Source organism: Pezoporus flaviventris, unplaced genomic scaffold (assembly GCF_033815535.1).
Source record: "Pezoporus flaviventris isolate CSIRO_AGI_PZ_B2104156 unplaced genomic scaffold, CSIRO_AGI_Pfla_v1 ptg000090l, whole genome shotgun sequence".
Classification (NCBI taxonomy): domain Eukaryota; kingdom Metazoa; phylum Chordata; class Aves; order Psittaciformes; family Psittacidae; genus Pezoporus; species Pezoporus flaviventris.
Window position 1 is genome coordinate 2,020,953 of NW_026892638.1, and position 18,862 is coordinate 2,039,814.

At 37.5% G+C, this 18,862-nt stretch overlaps 1 protein-coding gene across 5 annotated transcripts in view; it reads right to left on the bottom strand.

Moving 5' to 3' along the window:
- Nucleotides 1-791: 791 nt before the first annotated feature.
- Nucleotides 792-18,862, bottom strand: part of POC5 (POC5 centriolar protein) — a 30,323-nt gene continuing 12,252 nt past the window's right edge. For 3 of the 5 annotated variants that reach the window (XM_061475852.1, XM_061475851.1, XM_061475853.1), the window contains exons 3-11: nt 14,425-14,621; nt 13,890-14,066; nt 11,140-11,244; nt 9,718-9,897; nt 8,395-8,557; nt 4,920-5,038; nt 3,968-4,081; nt 2,941-3,117; nt 858-1,289 (exon numbers count right to left, since the gene is read on the bottom strand). In XM_061475852.1, the coding sequence (XP_061331836.1) occupies nt 1,140-1,289; nt 2,941-3,117; nt 3,968-4,081; nt 4,920-5,038; nt 8,395-8,557; nt 9,718-9,897; nt 11,140-11,244; nt 13,890-14,066; nt 14,425-14,586 (1,347 nt within the window). In that variant the 5' untranslated portion in view covers nt 14,587-14,621 and the 3' untranslated portion in view covers nt 858-1,139. Of the gene's footprint in view, nt 1,290-2,940; nt 3,118-3,967; nt 4,082-4,919; nt 5,039-8,394; nt 8,558-9,717; nt 9,898-11,139; nt 11,245-13,889; nt 14,067-14,424; nt 14,622-18,862 lie in introns of all 5 variants that reach the window. The other 2 variants (XM_061475854.1, XM_061475850.1) reach the window with 1 other exon arrangement.

Below are 18,862 nucleotides of genomic sequence, written 5' to 3' on the forward strand. Positions count from 1 at the left end.
CCTGTGAGAAGAGGGCTTTTCTCTTGTTTAAACAGAGCTACGATTAGGACAAGTCTTCCTCCTTCAGCATTTGATTTATGTAGTGAAAATACACAAAAATATCATATTTAAAACCATGTGAGGATGGCCTATCATGGCATAACCTTGAATACATACTCAAAAAAGAATATTTTATATTTAATAGTTAATACATCTAGAAATTATTTACCTATTTCTTGGCCATATCTTGAATTAAGACTTGGTAGTGTCTGGCTGAACATGTTTAAAGGTTTCCTCTTTACTGAATATATTTCATATCTAAAAAATTATATAGCATGTCTCTCTTTGTAGTCTTCGCTAACAAAACAGCAACAGTTTTATCACGTAATGGAAGAATTTAATTGCCTTGTCTGTGTGTATATAGCTAGCAATATATTGTACTGAATCTTACTGTTTGTACTAAAAAGATCATGATTTGTGTCTTAGTCTGAAATGTTATGCCTAACTGCCCTCTTGTGCGCAGCCTGTTTTGATGTGGCTGCAGAGCACCACAGGAATATGAAGCACAGACTAGTATTAGAGATACCAGATCACAAATTCTTGGATCCTGACAGGTATGCACCAAGTTCTGACACATTAGCTTGGAAAATGAGAATGTTTATATCAGTCTGATGGACTCGGTACCTCACCTGGCCTAAGCTGCACCCTGGATATGAAGTATACCACCTTCGTTTAAGTATGCTGTTGTAGGATATAATTAAAATGCACATCAACTACACTTGTTTGCACTGGCAACTGAAAAAAAGCATATGTAACAAAAATAAATTTAATTTTCACTTCAAAATATATGTTAGTAACATTGGAACTGAACAAAGTGATTCAGACAAAAAAATGCATTCATCCTTTATTTAAAAGTGTGCAAAAGATACCTTAAATAGAAACTGTTTATCTTAATAAAATAAGTTCTCAAATAGTTTGGAGGTAGAACAACATTTCAAGTTCTTTTTATCCCCTCCAGATGTTTACTATAAAAGCACTTTTCATTTAGAAAAGGATAAAAACATGATGCATATTTTAGGCCTTGATACATCAAATCTGTAAAGACTGGAAAGAGGTTTAAATTGTACCTTGATAAAAACCCCCACCAGTGAGAAAGTTACTCAGTCAACAACTTTTATTGACTGAACACTGGCATGAGTTTGGCCCTGAAGCATTCGCCCAACTTGTCCTGCAGGTATCACAGTGGTTGAGCCAGAAGAATGGAGCACAGTTCGAGGATATTTAGCAGCAGTGGCTTGAGATATGGTTTGCTGAAAAGTAATACATCAAAACATTTAACAGTACAAAGAATTCCACCTTATAATAGCTCTAAGTGAGCTGTAGTTCAAACAGAAAGATTCACAACCCAGCAAACTGAAATACACTTAATGAGTAATCTTTTTCTTCCTCATCTGTAATATACTTTTTAGAATACAAAATGCTAATAAAATGCTAAACATTCAGTTAACTAAGTCCCTGAGCTTTTATCACTTCAATCTTTTTTCAGAGTTGATTGTTTTTTTTACCAAATTGTTCAGAATTTTCCTCTGTAGTGCTAATTTAATTATGCCAACTTTCCTTTTGAAGTCCAGTATTTGCTATGAGGAAGTCCCTGAAAGGTCTCTGGTCTCTGAAAGGAAAAGGTTTCCATTTATTTAACAATTAATTTTCTCCCTTCAAAAAGCTAATACCTTACTGCAATAAACAGCAGTAATTCTCCTTTCAATCAAGGTAAACTCTCTCCCATTGTCAAAATAATTCAAGAGAAATACTTCAATCTGATTGACCTCCACTTAGGCATTTCTGTGCAGAAAAGAGCATATGGAATATCTCTTTGGGACTGTCATATTTGTTATATTTTTAGAAGTCAGTTTTTGGTACAGCAGTTCAGGTACTTCACTCGTCACACTAGTCACACAGTTTGAATTTGGAAATTGTTCCTAGTGAAAGAATTCTCACACCAAACCCCTAACCCCTAAGGGCGTAGAATTTAAATATGAATTTCTGCTTAGGAGCCCAACTTCTTGAAAACTATGTGCAGCCTGTTGCAGGGCCCTGATTCACTAAAGGAAATGAGCGAAAATAGAATATTCCTCCCACAGTTACCAGTGACTCCAGCTCAAATTAAGGGACCTGATGTAAATCTGCTTCTTCTGGCAGTATCACTGACAAGAAACTGGACTTTCAGATAACACACAGAAAACTAAGATCCTACTTTACAGGTTAAAATATATAAAAACCAGTCACCTGTTTCATACACCTCCAGTTGAAAACATTTTCTGCTTAGACTGGTCTAAAAGTGTAGTGATTGGCAGGCCATACAAGCCACTGTTTACAATCTTCCTGTATGCTGATCTTGTATCCTATTAATGCACTTATTTCAGTGTTTTCTTCAGGATAAACAGGCATAGTAGTACTCAAACCACAACAAACAGCAGGCTTGATGAATCTGATTGCCTCTGGACAACAGGTTTACTTCCCCCTCCCCCAGTACACTTAGCCTGATCTATAGTCTGTCAGACTAATCTATATCTCTGCCACTTCTAGTTCAGTCACTCTTCCTGCCATACACCACAAAGCTTGACTTTAAACTGTGGCCGCATGGTGATGACACCAAAAACTGCTGTACCAACTGACCACTTCTACAAAGAGGAAGACTCATGGAAGAGCTGGGCAAGAAAGAGACAGCCAATGCTGCTGCTGTGAAATAATTATATAGAAACAAAACAAATACATTAAAATGGCAATATTGACTTCCTCTATTCACCTGTGCCTTCTACCCAGACCAAAGATAGTACTGTTTGTTATTCTGAACAGGCCTCCAGTTTAAGCTTTGTCTACTACCACTTTACAATGGTTGTTTTTCTTTACTACCAGATGTGAGGTATTAAGAATGCTGTTACAAGCATAATTCTGACTTACCTGAGTGACTGGGTGATGTTTTTCAATAATGACTGAACTAATGGGCGGAGCAACTCCCATCACTGCTAAACTACCACAGATTCTGGCTTTTTGTCCCATATCAGCTCGACCCGTGATTCGAGCAGTGATTGTTCTTCCTGCTTTCTGTTGAGCAGATGTTATTACTTTTGCCATGGGCTAGAAATAAATGAAGTATCGGTTGGTAAAAATCTAAACATATTTGCGATGCTCTAATATGTCTGCTTAGTTTTTTTCAGTTACATGCCTAAACAGAACATAAGAAGAAGTTGCAAGTAATTTAGTTATGTTATACAGGACTGAATTTCCTCCACCTAGTCACAACCTGGTCTATTCCATCTTTTTCCACCTTAAGTATGAGATAGCATCTGTCCTGAGGGAAGTAAGGCTAATTTGATAAAATTCAAACAGTATGGATAGTTTAGGTTTGCTCACTGGCTGCATACTCAAATGACAGCTGCAGGCACTTCCATCATCCTGGACGGACTTTCTAGCAGTGACACAGCAGACACAAAAAAGCTTCCAAGCAGTAAAATGCTGCATCTTTCTCTGACAGCGTGTAGCAAAGCGTATCAGATGGGAAAAAGAAAGGAGGGCAATGCAGAAGACAATGGAGAAAATAAAAAAGACAGTTCAGCAACAAATATGGAACAGGGAACAAGAGAGATATTCCAAAGAGGATGATACTAAAGCAAAGCATACTCTTTCTGCAACAAAACGGTTTCAAGCGAAGCACTAATTGTTCTTGTTGTGCTATATGTAAGTGTGCATTCACCCCTCCGCTCCCCACTGCAAAAATCATTTAGAATTGCTCCTAACATAAACAGGTTTCTGTAACATTAATGAACTTTTGCAAGGTAGTGTCTTCACACAGCTATGTAAACCCAACTACATATGCAGTTTTCTCAACTACATACTTGTATTGCTCTGAAAAATATGGAATGATACCCAAACTAGTATCTGCTACAATTATGCCTTAGAAACCAAAAAGTTAATTTTATCACGTTACCAGTTTTTGGGTTGATGCCACACCAGACCCTGCAGCTGTGCTAGTGATGATTACTGGAGAATCAGAATCCAGCCTTGTTTGAGAAGTGCTTGCATGACCCAGGTGGGCAGAAAACTGTGAATGAAACCAGAGTTTACAAAGAATAAGTACAACTTTCTACAAAATATAATTTCACTCTTTAGACGGTCAGTTTTTGACTATTTCAATTACTCTTCTCAATCTAACTTTGCAGATATTTTCTCTAGTTCACTGTTTTTTGGTTAATTTAAAAATACTTGTCTGAAAAATGTGGAAACAGTGTGAATAACATTTGATACTATTAGAAAGAAAAATCAGGAAAGAGGCAAGCGCATCTTCTCTGCTCTAACCTGTATTCTAGCTTGAAATTGTTTTATGGTGGCAGTATCTTCAGAATGACTCCAGGGCAGGTCCAAAATATCCAAGCTACTGGGTAATGATCTTGTTAAGCTGACATGACAGGACAATAAGCTGAGTTTTCTAAGTGCCTTTTATATGTTACACTTAAAATGAAGCTTCAAGTCAGCCAGTTTTTCTTCTTTTCAGGTTATTATATTAAGCTCTTTTTTTTTTTTTGAAGGAAAACAACCCACAACACAAAACACCAAAAAACCCCAACCAAAACTCTTTAATGTTTTTTTCCAAGGAAGAACTTTAAAGAGCAAATTCTACTTATCATAGTGATCTTGTCTTCTTTAGTTTCATATATTTTCAATAAAATAAAAAGCAGAGCTTAATGAAAGTATAGCAAACAACAGCAGCTGTGCCCCAATCACTTCATTTATACAATGCAGCCTGAACATACTCATAGGTTTTTTACATTTAGACTGTTTTCAAATTCCTTGCATTCCTGGGCTCCTATTCATAATGTTCCAGCTGAAGAAGTTAGCTTTTGTCACTATCAAACATAGTTCTGTTCCAGCTACACACTTACCATGTCTTCCATCTGAAGAGTATTTGCTGGTGGAGGTGGTGGTGAGGGCAGATTATATTGTGAAGCAGGTATTTTTCCCGTAACAATGGTACCGTTATCATTTCTCCTACTTCCTATATCTGTTATTAGAAACACAAAGTAATGGGATCAGCACATAATCTAGCAAACCCTAAGGGCGGAGGGGAAGGGAAGAGGTCAAGTCAGAGTAAAATTCTAATATTCTTTGGAACTTCTGTACAATCTAATTAAAAGGATCAGCCTGTTCATTTGGGGGCAGGGGGTGTGTGCATAAAAATACATAAACATTCCTGTATTTGACCTTTCTCAGATGCTTGGAAGTAATATTTTTCAAGGGGCTTGTTTCTGTGTTATGCCTCAACATCCCTGTGACACGTCACATACTTGTAGTGCAAAGAACTGAGTTTCTCTGTACTGCCTGCCAATATTAAATTCAGTGTGCAAGAGCTGCTCTTATATTAAAAGGCTAAACCCAGCTCAGATAGAAATTAGCAAACCACAGAAAGACCACACCAGACTTCTGTGAGGGTATAACATCCTTAAGGGGGATCACTGTTAGTAAAATAAAGTGCTATTTTAACTTTCCTGAGAATGTACTGCCATTTCAAGGGGCCAAAACCATGCTTAGCAGCATCTCATTTCCACATATATGGCTGGACACTGGGCACATCCCATCTGTAGGGCTGGGACCACCTATGAGTGCCCTTTAGCTCTCATCTTCTCCCAGCAGCTGGGTAAACCTGTGCTGGTGCAAAATCCATCCAGGATTCTTTTATCTTGCAATGCAGACATCCTGGGGAGGTCAGATCTGTAGACCTAAGCCCTATATCTTTTCCAAGCAGTTTCAATCTTTTCCTTTAGAATGCAAACTTCCTTAAAGGAAGCCAACAGAGGTATTCTTACTCATTCTCCAATTTCTTAAGCAGATGACCCTATCTGCAGTTTCAGGCCAAGGAAACTTTGCTCATTTCAGGGACTTCAGTGACACCATGTGGTAGTTGTGTTTTTTTCTTCTCTTGAAGTGAGCAGGAAAAACATAATGAAGATTCAAATTGGTACTCAAGGATTTAAAGAGTGAAAGTATGCCAGAATACACATTTTGTACGTACATACGTATGTACACTCACATTAAGCTTATGCATAGACAGAACCAATGCATCGTTACAGACCAATCAGATCTGATCTACGTTACTTAAAAATGCAGTGTCAGCTTTTTAAAGAAAAATCAGTATTTCTTGTAGGTTCAATGTTCCTTTAAGTACACAAAGAGATTAAAAATAATCTTACTATAATAGTAATTATTAAAAATTTAAGTAACCTGTCAGTGTGTCAGCCAGACAGATTTTAGATCATCAACATTGATTCCAAATGTTATGGACCCATTAAAGTCACAATACTTGTACAATATCAATAATATACACTATAATGTATACATAATAGGTATGTTATCTGTACATTAAATGTACACACTAATAAACTAGTAATAATAAACAGGTAAATGGATCAAATTCTGCTTTTTTTTTCAATGACAGTAGGTGGCATTGCAGTGTTCATTTCCATATATAACCACTAACTCTGACACATGGAAGTTCCAATGTCCACAGATTACAAGACTAGAACAAATCACAATAACTATCTAATCTGATATTTTAAGTTCCCTGATATCGTGATCACTGTTCTGCTATACCTAAGGAAGACTGAAAATAAATGGTTGTACAACCATATTAAATAACTATTTAACTAACCTCATTGAATCTACTGTCTGGCTGTAGCAAGAAAGGTAGTGTGTCTGGAGTAGGGGAGGTGGTATGAGAGGCAGTGGAAGAAGATGGCCCACAACAGAGGACCACGACAAGACAACAGAAACCAGACTGTGAGATTCTATGAAGCTTGATGAGGACTACACTGACCACAGGAAATTAAAGAGCATGATGCTGCACACCCAGAAAGTTAGGTATAGGCACCGCAGTGTTGTCCATTACAGCAAAATCTCAGGCATTTGCCTGTGTAGCATATCAGTTCCTGCTTTATAGCTCAAGTGGTTCAGCCCATGAACCTCTGGGGTTAGTTGTGGCAGCTTTAAAGCTCAGTTTTCTTAATTTCCTTCCTACTTACCCTCTTCTTTATAGATTTACAGAAACAATGCTTTCCTATTTCACACCACTCAGTCACCCATCATTATTAGGGAGACCACTGTCTGTTGCATGGTTTTAGTACACAATAAACAAAGAAATATATGCTAAATCTTCTAGAGAAAGTAGTTCTTACTTTATGAAATAGTAAAACAAGTACTTTCACAATGCCTTGTAACTTTATTCCCAAACACAGTATCTTCAAGAAATCATTCATTCTTGACCTTCCTCAAATACTGATCCTGTGTTTTCACTAACACACAGCTACTGCACTTAGCCAATGTCATATTCTAATTTCCTAAGCAACTGCACAAACACTGCATATACTTCACAGGCTCAGACAGCTGCTCAGGTAATTATTCTCTAAAAAAGCCTTCTTCAGGTTTTTATTTTCTCTTCATATCTATGCTTTTAGTGAGGAATTTTTCTGAAGTAGTTTAGAAACTTCTGGTATAAGATTGTTAAGTTTAGCAACTTCAGTTTCTTGTCTAAGGCCACTAACAGCTGCTGCCAGTACAGTGGGTTGTTAAGCCACAAGTACAGCTGTGAGACTCCTGCTGGCACAGTTATTTTCATTTCAGTGTAGACTGCTGCACCAGCATGATTATGCTCCTGCTGCTATAGACTGTCTCACTCTAAGGACAGTAACAGTAGGCATTACATCAGTAACAGTATGCAACTCTTTCCTGTATGGCTGCACAAGTTTTATGAGTGTATTGCGATATAATTAGACTGGTGTTTCCTGTTCTGGCACAGAACTTCAGCTAAACACAGAACCTGGGAGATTCACTTACCCTTTTTGCATTATACGGCAAGATTAAGAAAGAAGGGAGAGCTGTCTGGGAAAAGCAGATTCATTGCACATTGAGATTCTAGGGGACAGAGGAGGGTTTTCCAGGGTTTCCCCTCACCACTCCATAACCCAGGTGCTGACAGAATTCTGGGTAGTCTTCCACAGTGTTTTAAGATGTTTGCCATCCCTTGTCCTTACTGCAGTTGCAGGCTATCACCCTCCAAGCAAGATGAAGAGAACGTGTTCCACCTTTCAGCTACAGCAGTACAAAGCTCAGCATCAAGTATTTCTCAACATATTCAACAGGACTTTCTAAACCAGTAAGTTTGATAATCTTTGTATTGCTGTATGTCCTCAAATTAAAAAACAAACAGAAAAAAAAACAGAAAAAAAAAAACCAAAACAGCCCTGAAAAAAAAAAAAAAAAACAGAGAGAGAAGAGAATCCTTTAAAACAAACAAAACCCCCCAAACAAGTGAACCCAACAAACTCCACACTCACTACCAGATTAGAGCGGTTTTTTTATACTGACCAGGGTCTGTCCTACTATCCTTGCCCTGGAACATGGTCATTGCTTCCAGATTCAAAGCACATACACCACGCATAAAGGCTTTCTTCATTGTTGCTTCATACTCTTCTCTTTCACTGTGCAGACGCAGAACCTCAGCTTTTGTTTGTTCCAAAGTAGCAGTTAGCTACAAAAGAGAGGAAACAGCTGTCTCATAGTTCTGAATGCAAACTACATGAATATTCCTCAAGTAGCTTTGAAAATCACTTACTCCACTTACAAAGATACGAATTTTACTTCAAAATCTCTCTTTCACCACAAATGAAGAGCTACTTGTCATTTGTTTACACTACAGCACATTCTTTTACTAGAGAACACCAAGAACAAAAGTGCATTCAAAATCACTGTCAGATTTTACCCAACCAGCTTTGTCTTGCAAGTTCAGAAGTTAGGCATCTGGCACAAGCTAGATTTCTGCAAGAACATGGATTTACTCAAGAGAAGTATAAGTGTTCTTAGAAAACTATTTAAAGCATTTGTAAGAATAGTCATCAACAATCTCTCACTTCTAGATACTGTAAAAAAAAAAAATAAATACCAATCCTAAAAATGCTGAGAAAAGACAGACCAAGTCACCTTTGTAACTCACTGCTTACTGGTTTTGGGCTGGTAAGCCACGTTTGTAAGCCTGTCCTTAAAATTCCAGGTTTAATTTCTTCTTAAAACACAAAGCATTTAAAGCATATCTTTTAAAACTTCATTTACTTACCGTGCACCAATGCACATATTGATAACTTCAGGTTAAGCATTGAAAATTATTTAACAAGCTTAACTGGCAAGTTGAAGGTAAAAGCAAACTTAGGTTCAGCCTTTAACGGAGTAGTTATTGTAAGAAAAAAACCCCGACTGTACTCATCATAATCATTCATACTAAGAATAGTCTTCTACTTCCATTGTCTTCTTCAATAAGACCCCTATAAACACACAGCCAATATTAAATGTGCTTTTAGAAAACAAAATACCATCCTTACTGACAGGCAGATAGATATTTATCTCATTTCAGAAAGAAGCCAATTTACTTCACCTGTGAGTGCAGATAAACAGCATTTTATATCAGATGAAAGGGGGGAAAAGAACCAAACCAAAACACAAAAACCAAACCAAAAAAACCCAACCTATTTACATCTAGAAATCATAATGGAGATCTCAGACGTTCTTGGGTACTTGGTAGCTCTGTTCTACTGGAAACTCCTCATGTTTTTCAAGTTTGCTGAGAAAGAGATACTTTGTATGGATGGGAGATAAGGTAGTGAAGGAAAGAAAGAATAAACCCCCCCACGATATTACCTCTGCAATTTTGGCTTCGTAATCATTGGTGAGCTGAACACAGACATCTTCTGCCCTTAACTGACAGGCTTTTGCTACTTTTTCTTTCCATTTTTCCTCACTATGAGAGCGCCATGCTGTCCATACCTTCTTCATCAAAGCTGTCCGGAATTGTCTGTCTGCTATTCTGTTTGCATATTCCTTAGGAAACAAATATAACCACTTCATATACAAGTTCATGTTTACTAAAAATTTAAGTACCCAAGAGAGTGTGGATGATTGTTTTACAACTTATTACACAGCCTGCAGGAGGAGCACTTAAACAGAGTTACATGTGCTGCAGCAAAATGGTACAAAAAAAAAAGCATCAGCAGCAAAATGTTTCTCCCTGCACTGAAGTGTTACTGTCCCCAGTATCAGAAACCAAATTTGAGAACTTAGATTCCACAAACGAGTGTTTTTACCCTTAGCTTAATGACACTTAATCAACAACCTCACATATATGATGTAACCACGTATATGTAAAGCCATTTACAGGGTATGTGGGACAACTTGATTCACTGCAGGAACCATATATAACATGCAGTTACAAAGATTGCAGATGATTAGTACGTAACACCTATCTTTTTAATAAGTTCAGACTTCAGGATGTTTTAAAAAATCCTTATAAGACAATTTTGGTTTTCCTCTATTTCAAAATAGTCACCAGAAAATGTATTTCAGCATTATTTTTCCAAAAATGAATTACAAAAAAATAAAAAGAGCTTTGTATAAACTAGACTCAAAATGATGAGTAAATTACAAGATGGAAAGGAAAGAGTAAAGGCTATCCCTCTTTGCAAATCAGTCGAGTTTTGCATAAGGTCAATGAACTTGAGTCCAGCCAGGAATCTGTACCTGGTACGGGAAAGGTTTGCACTCTGAACATGTGATCCTTCTTTTCTGTCATACTTCAGGTAGTAGACTGCTTACCATTAGATGCATGAAACAACATTCAACATTTTGTGTGACTAGCTCTTAACTACTTAAAATTCTGACAGTGTGAGAAAAGAGGGGAGCTGAAGTTTTAATTGTGAAAGTGGCTTCTTCAAAAAATGTGATAGTGTATCATATCGCTCTCCAAACGTTATGAGTTTGAAATTTACAATGAGATTCCCTTGGCACCAGCTTGAAAATGTAGACTACGTGATCTGCTGTGAGCTGATCACAGTAATTGGGGCAATATAAGACAAGTACAGGTTTGATTTTTTTCCTTATCCTGGAGAGTGGATGACAGCAGTGGTCTTTTTAGAATTGATGTATTCAAATCGTTATTTAACACAGTCAAACACATCAAAATAGAAACATTGTCACTTTTTCAAACTGTAACAGGAACTGCAGCAACTCTGACCCTTTTATATGCAGAGGTTTCATTTTCATAGCATTTTTATTTTACTCACATACCTCTTGTTTGGCTTTAATATGCTGAATCCTCCAGAGCGTAAAGTTTCTCATCAGCTCTATTTTCTCCTTTTGCCTCTCTAATGCTCTGGTCAAGTTAGTAATCACCTGCAAAAATATTAACACTATTTCAATAGCTATGATCTTTTTAAGGTCAAAGAGAATACATTGTATGCACCAGTTACTTTTCATTTAAAGCATTTGCGTTTAACAGATGCTTTCTACTCAACCTTCCCCTTACTCTAACGGAGCAAGAGACAACAATCAAGAGTTCAAATCAGAAGTAGAATTCCTGTGGCTTCAATTCTCAGACTGTACTTAAAAAAAAACAACTGTGTAGTTTTAAGAAAAGCTCAACTAAATTGTTATTTCACCCTACATCTGCAGGCTTCTGTGCTATGTTCTAATAATTAAATGTTACTGTAGCTTAGGGTCACAAAAATCACTTATTTCACAGATGATTTTGATACATCAGGTGCATTTATATTAAAAGTTTGTTTTAGTGCTTTATTAATTAACTGAAATAAAATTATTTATCTGCAGAAATCTTATTGAATTGTTTGAACAGATTTAGCAAGCTAAGGAGCTGCCAAAAACTAGAAAAATCTGATCAAGAACTGTTATTCTTTTTAAAAGTTCACATTAAAGATATCATATAGGCCTACAGCACTCAAAACATCTGAGAGGCAAGATGGCCTACCAGACAGGCAATGCAACTAGGGACTTTTACCACCTATCTTTAAATATGTTTTAATTAGCATACAGAAGCAGCTGAGGTTCCCGATCACAAATTATGTGTGTCATGATGCAAAATGGGATACACCAAACCACTGAGTATTTCTCTATATTTTTGCCTAATTTAAACTAGATTCTGCCATCAAGTCACATCTGTGCAACTCCAATGGGCATTAGTGAACAATCTTGGGACTCCAGTGAATAACAAGAAGTTATTTCAACTACCACATTAAGACTGTGTACAACAACATTCTATGCTATTTGATAACATATCTTAATATGTTATATTGCATGTGTTACATGTAATTATTGAACATACATCAATTAAATAAATTATACTTAAAATACACCCTTAAATCAACAGCTATCTAGCAAACAGTAGAGAACTCCTATTTTGTTTCAGTAAGGAATTTCATACAGTCAGGCTGTTTAATGAAATATTACTAGCAAAAAACTTGGTTTCATTAATGTGTCTACAATATCAGTCAGAAACAAATGAAGATAAGTTTCATACACTTAAAGCTGATTATTCTCTAGATTTCTAGAATGAATTCTTCACATTACTGTATGTTAATATATCTACTATAAGGTTTTTTCTCCTTAAAATGACCAATTTTAACATTTTGCATTTTGGGAATAACTAAAGTCTCAGCTATATAAGTAACAAAGAATTTATCTGGAATTAAATTTGCATTTCAACAGATCACTAGGAAAATAGAAAGCAAATTAGTATAATAAATTACATACATTTGAAAATATGTCATATACTAACATAAAATATTAACTTTTGACACTGCATACCTGTTGATACCCACCTAGAAGTCTTGGCCTAAATCCATGTTCCTTGATTAGTATATTTTTGCCACTAGAAATCACTTGTGAGACTTACAACGTGAAAATAAGAATCTACAGTATTTGTAATACTTGGGAGGCTGACGGATTCAGCTTATGCCCATATAAGAATACAGCAGTTTTGGTAAACATGGTGTGATACATGGAAGCACTAACACCTACTGATAAGGTGATGGCAATAATCATTTTGTATTGAGAATATGTTTAGTTTTTTTTTAAACTGAACTATATTATTGGCTGCAGAACTGATTTCTTCATGGGTAGAAGAAAAAAAATGCTTTCAAAGTATCATCGTGAATTATGCTGCATTAAACGTGAGTGACAATGATATCCAACAGAATCAGGTATGTTTCAATGGTATACATTGAAATAACTACGGTTCTGCAAATATGCACTTAAATGACATTATACTCATCCTTTTCTTGTAATGTTACAACACTTGCATTTGCTTAGTCTAAGATTAGACTGCTGAATGGACACAGAACAATCAGCTTCCTCCATACTTTAATTCCTTTGATGCATTTTTTTATTAGAAAAAGGTAAAAAGAAATTAAAAAAAGCTAACTCTAAAAAGGGTTCTTAAGTACAAGGTTAAAAATTCAAGATAGCAATAAGAGGGTTCAATTATGTTATGTGATCAAAGGGCTGGCAAAATTTTATGTCCGTTTCCACAATTCTAGTTAATTCTGAAGCTGTTGATATTGCTGATAGCAGAAAAGCCCAAGGGCTCCAAGTGTACAATCCTATGAATCTGTACAAGTACACAATTCCTAAGAATCCTGAACCAGAGACTGTTTAAACACTTAGGAGACTGCTGCCCATTTAAAATTCAAGAAAACCAAACCTAAAATTGAAAAACTAAAGACTTTTAAAGTCTTTAAAAAGAGCTAATGGACTCATCTAAGCATGAAATAAGTAATGAACAACATCAGACCCTAGATTTAAGAAGCAAACAATACAAAATATGTATATACAACATGTTCAGTATCTTAAGTTTCCACTGTTAGTATGGACATTATTAGCAACAATGATTCTTCTTCTGCTGTACATTTATTTCTCTATGTTACTTGCTGCAAGAAGAATTTTGTTCACAGACGGATCCAAAAAGTCATCAGTGTATTTTTAAAAATAGGGGAACTACTGAGTTACGAAATTGTTATTACTACCTCATCTTTCCTGCCAATAGAGATTTCATAAGTACGCAGCAACTCCTTCAGGTTCGCCATCTCATTGCTCAATTGTCTCACATGTGAAGCATGCTTCTCTTTTTCTTGTCTCATTTGAAGCTTGTGGTGTTCAATCAAACTAAGCTTCCATTTTCTCAGTTCAGTCAGAACATTTGTCTGAAAAGTTAAAGGAATGACAGTAGCACAATTGATAAAATTATTCCCTTCTTCCCAATCTTTAAAACTTAAAACATTTAGCAATTAAGGAGACATGAACATTTACAATGATGCCTTCATTAGGCAGGCTGTTTATAAACACTATCAGACATAGTGAACTATTGAATATAACTGAACATCCCTAAAGGAGAAAGTTATTCCAAAGTTCTTGAAAGAATATATTCTAGTGCTTATATGCAATACACAACAATCAAAGAAAAACACTCTTTCCCAGTGCAATCACACTGCAACTTTTCCTGCAGTCTCACTTCTTTTACAACACATTAACATTTGCATGTGATTTTTAAGAAATAAATACCTTAAGACTTCCACTCCAGAGATCAAGTATGTTTTCTATTTGAGTTACTTTTTCGTCAGGTAAAGTTAATTCAGTCACTAGGATATCATTGCTTTCTCCTGGACTGTGAGTGGACCCTTGTGAAGAAGTCTCTCCCGAAACAGCAGGGTGAATTTGTTCCATATTGGCCTCAGAAGGCTTCTCCACTGATATTATGACTAAAAATGAAACAGAGAATAAGGATTGATACTCTGGAAAGGCTGCACTGCTTGCATTCTGGATGGAAGTCAGAAGCCAGGCATTAAGAAAAACAAAACAACCCCAAAATATTTATGCCATCAGATACCTCTTCCCCCATGTAAAACAAACAACCTAATTCAAAGATATGCTGCAAAGATACAAGTATATTTAAATGCACAGTCCCATCATAACCTTAAGTCAAATCAAAACTACCACTCCCCTAGAGAACAGAATCTTCTAATCTGATTCCATTTTAAAGAGGATAATCACAGTAAGTACCAAAAAATTAGCATAGCCAGAAATAAAAAGCATCTTTCTCAGGAAAGACTTCTCATCGATTAACATCCCTGGTCAAAAAATGAAAAACTTTAGCCAATTTCCCTAATGAGACTGTAAACTCCTGAGGTCAGCAGCCTTCCTTTGTGCATTCACAATGCAACCTGTGGATATAATTCAGTATTGGTACGTACCTGCATCAATTTTCCTACAGCCTTCAATTTCCTCATATAATTAGATTTCCAACTCTTTGAGTAAGGAAGTATCTACTATGAATTTATATAGTGCCTTACACAATAAGGCCTCACTTTCAGGTGCAATAAAAATTAAGTCGTGTCCAAGAGCAAATGGGCATGTATTTGAGTTCCAAGTGGGGGGGGGGAAGTTTAGAATAGAGAAATTAATATTTAAGTCAATGGAAGAGATTAAATATTGTTTCATATTTATTCACTGCAGAAAAATTATTAATTTGACAGCTGAATGAAAAAATTGGAAAGGAAATGGATTACCAGATTCCTGGTATCAATAACAACCAGGACAACTTCAAAAGAATACTCTTCTTCTTTCATAAATGGAGAGAGGAAACCTACAACTTGTTAGTCTTCATTTCTGGAAATGAATATTGTCTGTACAGCTGTTTGATAGTGGATGGGTACTATTTTTTGGTACAAGCATGAAGACCTAATTGTCACAAAGCAGTATTTTCTAACTTATCCAAGGCCAAGCCTGATGCTCGACACTCAGTTACTGTCACTGTTAGGTCTCCTTGTCCAAAGGAAATGAGAAGAGCTGTCTGACTAATACTCCCTCCCCCCCATGAAGTAGGCTGAATTGAAACTATTACATTCATCCTCTGAAACAAAAAGGAAAAAAGGAAGAACTGTGATGCAGAGTTACAACTGCTTTTTTGTGCTTATTCCAAGGTCACACAGAACTACACATAAAATTGAAATCTACTTCAGCTAAAGAAGTCTGACCTAGCACACCATTTCTATAGACCCTACCATATTACCTCAGCAGAAGACCATTAAAAGATTATCCCAAATCACACTGATATATTATGATCAGGCTCTAGCTTTTTGCTATTGCTTCTCCTGCAAATGAGAAAAACATTGCTTAGCTAATGGCAGAAATTGCTTATTTTTTTTGCAAGTAAGGATCTCTAAAAAATATATGCTAGACAGATGACCCAGGCTACTTGAAATATATCTAATCTCAGTGATGAGGAATCTGGCTGTCCTTTCATAATATAAAGCATTTGGCAGTGTTACTACTGTCAAATACTCCCAGTTTTGTCCTTCACCACTTGTTCCCATTCCTGCATGTCACTGTGCTTTTCCTTCAGTTGTGATGTTGCTGTAAAATGCATGATGGCTTGTCTTTATTTTTAAACTTTTAATATTAGTTTGGATTAAAAGACACTCAACTTACAGAACACAGTTTGCAAGATATTCACAAAGCAAAAAAACGAACAAAAGGTAATCAATAAAAACAGGATACTAGACTGACAAAAGCTATAGTCCGAGATCATATTATACATTCACCACTCCCTTCCCCTTAATCCTCCCCAAATACAGGTTATGCTAACCCAGCTTCCACTTTTCTCATTTATCACAGGATGTATCCTTCACTAAATCCACTGAGTGTACCTGTTACATATTTATATCATCATCTTACATACTTTATCTTGGCCTTCCAGTATTGCCATAATTTTCTAGTTGTATACATATTAACTTCATTCTTATTCCTAATGGTCTCCTTCTGTCACCTCTATTCCTTCCACTGCATTACATGATGACACTCAGTTACAGTTCCCTAAGGTACCGAGGACATGGAACCATTTGGATATGATCAAGTATAAAAATATGCTTCATTAAATAATGCCCACATGCATTTACACCGACAAATCTCTAGACTGTATTTATCATGGCGGTAATGAAATTGGCTGTTTTTTTCAAAGTGTTTGTTATCCCAATACTATTGTTGGGGGCATTTGTTTAGAGGAATTTTTGTTCCTCTAGTATTTGAGATTTTCTGCTTCATAAAGTAAGTAAGTTCTGACAAAGTTCTCACACATGATCTGCTACCAGTGGCCCAAAGCAAGGGCAGCAATTTGCTAAAATGCACAGTTGAAAAAAATTAAAAATTAAATTCCTCTTATAAATTTAATAGATCAATACTAAGGACTGGTAGCCTGAAGAGAAGGAAACTTCCCACTGTGACCTTAAGATCACCTAGTTCTAACACCCCTGTCATGGGCAGGGACACCTCACACTAAACCATGTCACCCAAGCCTCTGTCCAACCTGGCCTTGAACACTGCCAGGGATGGAGAACTCACACCTTCCCTGGGCAACCCAGTCCAGCGGCTCACCACCCTTACAGTAAAGAACTTCTTCCTTATATCCAATCTGAACTTCCCCTGTTTAAGTTTTAACCTGTTACACCTTGTCCTATCACTACAGTCCCTAATGAAGAGTCCCTGCCCAGCATCCTTATAGGCCCCCTTCAGATACTGGAAGGCTGCTATGAGGTCTCCATGCAGCCTTCTCTTCTCCAGGCTGAACAGCCCCAACTTTCTCAGCCTGTCTTCATACAGGAGGTGCTCCAGTCCCCTGATCATCCTCGTGGCCCTCCTCTGGACTTGTTCCAACAGTTCCATGTCCTTTTTATGTTGAGGACACCAGAACTGCACACAATACTCCAAGTGAGGTCTCATGAGAGCAGAGTAGAGGGGCAGGATCACCTCCTTCGACCTGCTGGTCACGCTCCTTTTGATGCAGCCCAGGATACAGTTGGCTTTCTGGGCTGTGAGCACACACCGCAGCCCGCTCATGTTAGATTTCTCATGTACCAGCAGCCCCAAATCCTTCTCCGCAGGGCTGCTCTGAATCTCTTCTCTGCCCAACCTGTAGCTGTGCCTGGGATTGCTCCAACCCAGGTGTAGGACCTTGCACTTGGCATGGTTAAACTTCATGAGGTTGGCATCAGCCCATCTCACAAGTGTGTCGAGGTCCCTCTGGATGGCATTCCTTCCCTCCAGTGTATCAACTGAACCACACAGCTTGGTGTCATCGGCAAACTTGCTGAGGGCGCACTCAATCCCACTGTCCATGTCAGCGACAAAGATGTTGAACAAGACCGGTCCCAACACTGATCCGTGAGGGACACCACTCGTTACTGGTCTCCAGCTGGACATTGAGCCATTGACCACAATTCTTTGTGTGCTGCCATCCAGCCAGTTCTTTATCCATCGAGTGGTCCATCCATCAAATTGATGTCTCTCCAATTTAGAGTCAAGGATGTTGTGTGGGACACTGTCGAACGCTTTGCACAAGTCCAGGTAGATGACATCAACTGCTCTACCCCTGTCCATCAGTTCTGTAGCCCCACCATAAAAGGCCACCAAATTGGCCAGGCAGGATTTCCCCTTAGTGAAGCCATGCTGGCTGTCACCAAGCACCTTGCTGCTTTTCATGTGCCTTAGCATGCCTTCCAGGAGAACCTGCTCCAAGATTTTGCCAGGCACAGAGGTGAGACTGACTGGTCTGTAATTCCCCGGGTCATCCATTTTCCCCTTGAAAATGGGGTTATATTTCCCTTTTTCCAGTCGTCAGGAACATCACCTGACTGCCATGATTTTTTAAATATGAACAGTGGCTTGGCAACTTCATTTGCCAGCTCCCTTAGGACCCACAGATGGATTTCATGAGGTCCCATGGACTTGTGCACGTTCAGGTTCTTAAGGTGGTCTCGAACCAGATCCTCTCTTACAGTGGGCCCAAGGTCTTCATTCTCACAGTCCTTGCATCTGTGTCTTCAAGACTTGGGTGGTGTGGTCAGAGCCTTTGCCAGTGAAGACTGAGCAAAGAAGTCTTTAAGAAGCTCAGCCTTCTCCAAATCCAGGGTAGCCAGTTCTCCTGATATCTTCTGGAGGGTGCCCC